Source organism: Juglans microcarpa x Juglans regia, chromosome 4D (assembly GCF_004785595.1).
Source record: "Juglans microcarpa x Juglans regia isolate MS1-56 chromosome 4D, Jm3101_v1.0, whole genome shotgun sequence".
NCBI lineage: Eukaryota > Viridiplantae > Streptophyta > Magnoliopsida > Fagales > Juglandaceae > Juglans > Juglans microcarpa x Juglans regia.
This window is the reverse complement of record NC_054600.1, coordinates 15,036,376-15,041,058: the sequence shown is the minus strand read 5'-3', so window position 1 is coordinate 15,041,058 and position 4,683 is coordinate 15,036,376. Positions and strand designations below refer to the sequence as shown.

General features: G+C 41.6%; 1 protein-coding gene across 1 annotated transcript; it reads left to right on the top strand.

Moving 5' to 3' along the window:
* The first annotated feature begins 1,411 nt into the window (after nt 1-1,411).
* Nucleotides 1,412-3,050, top strand: LOC121260357 (rubisco accumulation factor 1.1, chloroplastic). Its single transcript, XM_041162198.1, has one exon. The coding sequence runs from the start codon at nt 1,494-1,496 to the stop codon at nt 2,823-2,825; it is 1,332 nt and encodes a 443-aa protein (XP_041018132.1). The 5' UTR covers nt 1,412-1,493; the 3' UTR covers nt 2,826-3,050.
* Nucleotides 3,051-4,683: the final 1,633 nt, after the last annotated feature.

The window sequence follows — 4,683 nt, the reverse complement described above, 5'->3', positions numbered from 1 at the left end:
ATGACAGTTTGGAAAGTAAATCAGATGTTGATAGATATCTAACTGAAAGATGTGATGATCAAGATGATAGTTTTGACCTTCTAATCTAGTAGAATGTGAATTCAGTTAGATATCGCGTACTTTCAAAGGTTGGACACGATGTACTTGCAATACCAGTATCTATTGTGGCCTTTGAATCTACATTTAGCACTGTGGGTCATGTACTTGACCCTTTCCGAAGTAGTTTAAACCTAATGAGTGTTGGGGGTCTCATATGTGCACAAAACTGGCTTCGCTCTTCTTCTACTCTAATAAGCCTTAAGACTTTAATGGATGAAATTGAGGAATTTAAGAAGCAGCTGGATATGGATATGTAAATAAAATTACATTTGATATCTTTTGTGGTTTATTTTATTTTATCTTCTATGTTATGTAACTTTAATTAACATTTTAACTTGTTTTGTTTTAAATTTTTATGAATAAAACTTGTTGGGGACCCGAACTTTGCTGATTCTGTGGAGCCGTCAAATTCAATGCTTAGTGGCCCTACACTTAATATTAAATTAAAGATTAAAGATGTGAGAAGATTGTTGGTTATCATTTTTGGTCTTGGATTTTATCTTTCTAACGGTTGTATTAATTGGATTATTACAGACACATTGTATATAGAATTACTAGTTAAGAATATATTTTGTGTAATCAAGCTACTGAAACAATCTTTTTCTATAGAGAATATTAGATTACACACGAAAAATGAAGTAAAGAATAAATAATTCAGTATTGTTAAGGCGCTCCTACTTGCATTCACGAGCTGCAGAACGGATCTTATGGCATGCTAAACTCTCTCTTCTTGTGCAGGAAAATCTTCATATTGCTGGAAAATATGGTCTTCATATTGTTGGAAAATATGGTCTTCATGCCATGTACTCATTATATGTTAAGTAACTAAGTTGTTAAGTTTTGGATTGTAATTTGTAATAACTTTTGTATTGTTATTAGTTGTTTGTTTTTGTTTTTCTAGTTTTTTATATAGATTAGTTTTCTTTTATCATTGTATTTTTTAAGATCAAAATTTTTTTTTTAATATTTGTAGCTAAAAAAATGTATAAAATTTGAAGTGTGTCGAAAATGAATGAAATTGAAAAAAAAGATCAAATTTAGATGGATTGAATGACCTATTTTAAACATGATCCAGACCGAATATACCGATTGGATCGGATTAAACTAGACCGATCTGGTACTAGACATTACTTAGTCCGGTCCACAAAACGGTTGAAGATCGGATCCGACCAGACCGAGATCACCTGTTATTGCTACGGCACCAAGTGGCAAGCCAAGCCAATGCATTGCTAGTCGTGTTGACAAACTAGATCACTATTGCCAATTTGTCAGTCCTAGGCTATGTTTCCTCCAATCCAATGCCCGAAGGGCCAAAATATCTAAAATCTACGAACATCAGATAAGGCTGGGAGCGTCCTCCTATCTCTCTGTATCCTTCCAGCAGTCTCCCCACCATGGTCTCTGTAACAGTAAACACCTTCAAACCCCTATTCTCCTCCACTTTCCTCAATCCGCACCCTGCTCTCAGCCTCCCCCTCCACTCTCCCTTCCCTAAACAACCCCACAAACCCATCTCCGCCACTTTGACCCCACCTTCCAACCCCCAACATCGGCAGCTCTACCAACCCTTCAGGCCTCCCACCACTTCCCCTCTCCCTGCCCAGTTCCGCTCTCTCGACCTATCCAGCCGTATAGACATCCTGGCCAACCGCCTTGGCTTGTGGTTCGAATACGCCCCACTTATCCCCACCCTGATCCGAGACGGTTTCTCCCCATCTTCCATCGAAGAATCCACCGGAATCTCCGGTGTCGAGCAGAACCGCCTAGTGGTTGCTGCTCAAGTGCGAGACTCCCTCCTACAATCCAATACCGACCCTGAAATCCTCTCCTCGTTCGACACGGGCGGTGCTGAGTTGCTGTACGAGATTCGGCTCCTGAGCGCCCAGCAGCGCGCCGCTGCGGCCAGTTACATTGTTGAACAAAGGTTTGATGCCAAGGGCGCCCAGGATCTCGCCCGCGCCATGAAGGATTTTCCTCGTAGGCGTGGGGATAAAGGGTGGGAGAGCTTTGACTATGCTCTACCTGGAGATTGTCTCTCCTTTATGTATTATAGGCAGAGTAGAGAGCATAATAATCCATCGGAGGAGAGGACCGCTGCTTTAGAGCAGGCATTGAGGGTTGCGCTAACCGAGAAAGCGAAAAGTAGGATATTGGAGGATTTAGAGGGGACAGGCGAGGGAAAAGGAGGGAAGGAAAGGGATATGGAATATGGGGTTCGGGTTCCGGTAGTGAGGTTGAAGATTGGAGAGGTAGCAGAGGCGAGTAGCGTGGTGGTGTTGCCGGTTTGTAGAGCTGAGGAGATGGAGGTAGGCATTTTGGAAGCGCCGTGGGAGTGTAGGAGTGAGGGAGAGTTTGGTGTGGTGGTGGCAGAGAAGGCATGGAAGAGGTGGGTGGTGTTGCCGGGGTGGACACCAGTGATGGAGTTAGGAAAAGGGGGAGTTGCTGTATCGTTTGGGGATGCAAGGGCATTGCCATGGAAGGCGAATAGATGGTATAAGGAGGAGGCTATCTTGGTGGTAGCTGATAGGGGTAGGAAAGAGGTGGCAGCCGATGATGGGTTTTATTTGGTGGCAGTTGACAGTGGTGGTCGCGGAGCCTTGAAGGTTGAAAGAGGGTCGGCATTGAAGGAAATGGGTGTGAAGGAGAGTTTGGGGACTGTGGTTCTGGTGGTTAGGCCACCAAGAGAAGATACTGATGATCAATTGAGTGATGAAGATTGGGAGTGAAAGAATGGAGGTAGAGTGATACTGTCTGTGTGTTAATCAGTGACACGAGTGGGGATATTGATACAATTCGTTTAGGAGAGTAGAAGCTGGAAGTTCTACAAAAGGGACCTCAGATAAATGCGCCCTCTAAAAAGGAATATTTTTTGTGTTCTTCCACTAGGAATTTTCGTGTAATTCTCAATATTATTCATCAATGGGGAAATTTTAGCCCTTATATTCTTGGCTGGTATCTGAGGTTCATATACGTATTCATATGTGATTGTTCACTGCCTTTGTTTTCCATTTACATTGTTGCAAGTGTTTGTCTGTCATCTGATGCTGTTTAATAGGCGGGGAAATTTACAGATTTGTTAGGAGTCCTCGGATCGATATTCCACTTCATGGTTGCATCTATGAATTACGGCAGACATTGACCAATCCATGAATGCAGAACTTATCTACTCATTTAGATTGCCTTCACCCCCCGCGCCTCCGTTCTCCCTCAAACCTTGTTGCCACATCTTGGATGTCTCTGTGTCTTTACATTTTTTTTTTTTCACCCTTGGCATATCTTCATAGATTTCATTTAGCTGTATTGAAGACATCTTCATGATCTTTTTTCATGAAATCAAGATTAACTAGTGATGACTACTCAGTTAGAAACTAAAACCTGCATATCTTTATTAACTACTATCAATCTTTTTCTTCTGGAAGTTCCTTTTTCGTTAGTGTTATGGTCATATACATTTCGAAGCCTTTTTTGTTCGTATGGACTTTTGTAGATTAAATTATACGGATCATTGGTTGGTTTCTGTTACATTTGTGCATCATAGGACATCAGAATCTGATGCATTTACCCTGTCTGTACCATTTTAGAAGGGCTGCTGTGTCAGCTCGAAATAGAAGTTCTATAGAGGCAGGCACCGAAAATGAATCATTGATGACAGACACAGAGAGAACCACTTTTTTGAGTTGCCGGCACAGGGTGGCTGGTCCGTGCCCCTGCTCCTAGTAGCAGATTCAGTTAACTTCATTACCAATATAACAATTTCCTGTCATCTGTAGAAACTGGTTGAGTTCTTGTCCTTCATACAACTGGATTATTTTTCTTGGTTAGATGTACTGGTAGTGCTGCACTCTCGAGGTTTGTGTTTCTTGGGAAACTCATGTAGTTTTTAATTACCAAATGAAGAGTTGTGCTACTTACTATGTACAGCCCGAAGTTACCCCTTGAGGTGGCAAGACACGTTGCATCACGTGGTTAAAGTGATGAAGATAAAAACAGACCAAGACTTCCCCGAGCTCTGTACCTAATCTCAGATCTCCTCACCGCCGAGAACTCTGTTGTGTCCCCGAGCTCTTAAATCTGTGTGATTCCATCCTCATCGAAAGTTGTGTGATTCCGTCCATATTTTCAGGCCGCCTCAATAACAGCTGCTTTGATGGCTATTCATTGATACCATAGTTTTACCTTATTTACTAGCTAAACAAAAGTTTTTCTATTTTATGGGGGATTTTGATTTCTTCATTGTAACTTACAGTGTTGCAAAGGAAAGCCCGAAGTACAAACCTTCAGTTTTTGACATCATGAATCAAGAGGGAAAGCAATCCCAAAATGTATGTTTTTGACATCTTTTGTGTTTGGGAACAGACCTATGTTTTGGCTACACAAACTTTCAGTTCGAAGCACGAAGGAGCTAAGATTGCATCAATTCTCTAACTATTATCGCAAATAAAAAAACAGGGAGGATTCAGTTTGCGAAGGAAATTTTTGCTGAGAATGAAGAAAGGAAATATCAAGAAATCCAGATCTGTTGTAGATGAAGAACCAAGGCTGAATAAGCTGCCTTGGCAACAACACATGCCCGAGTTGCTTGGT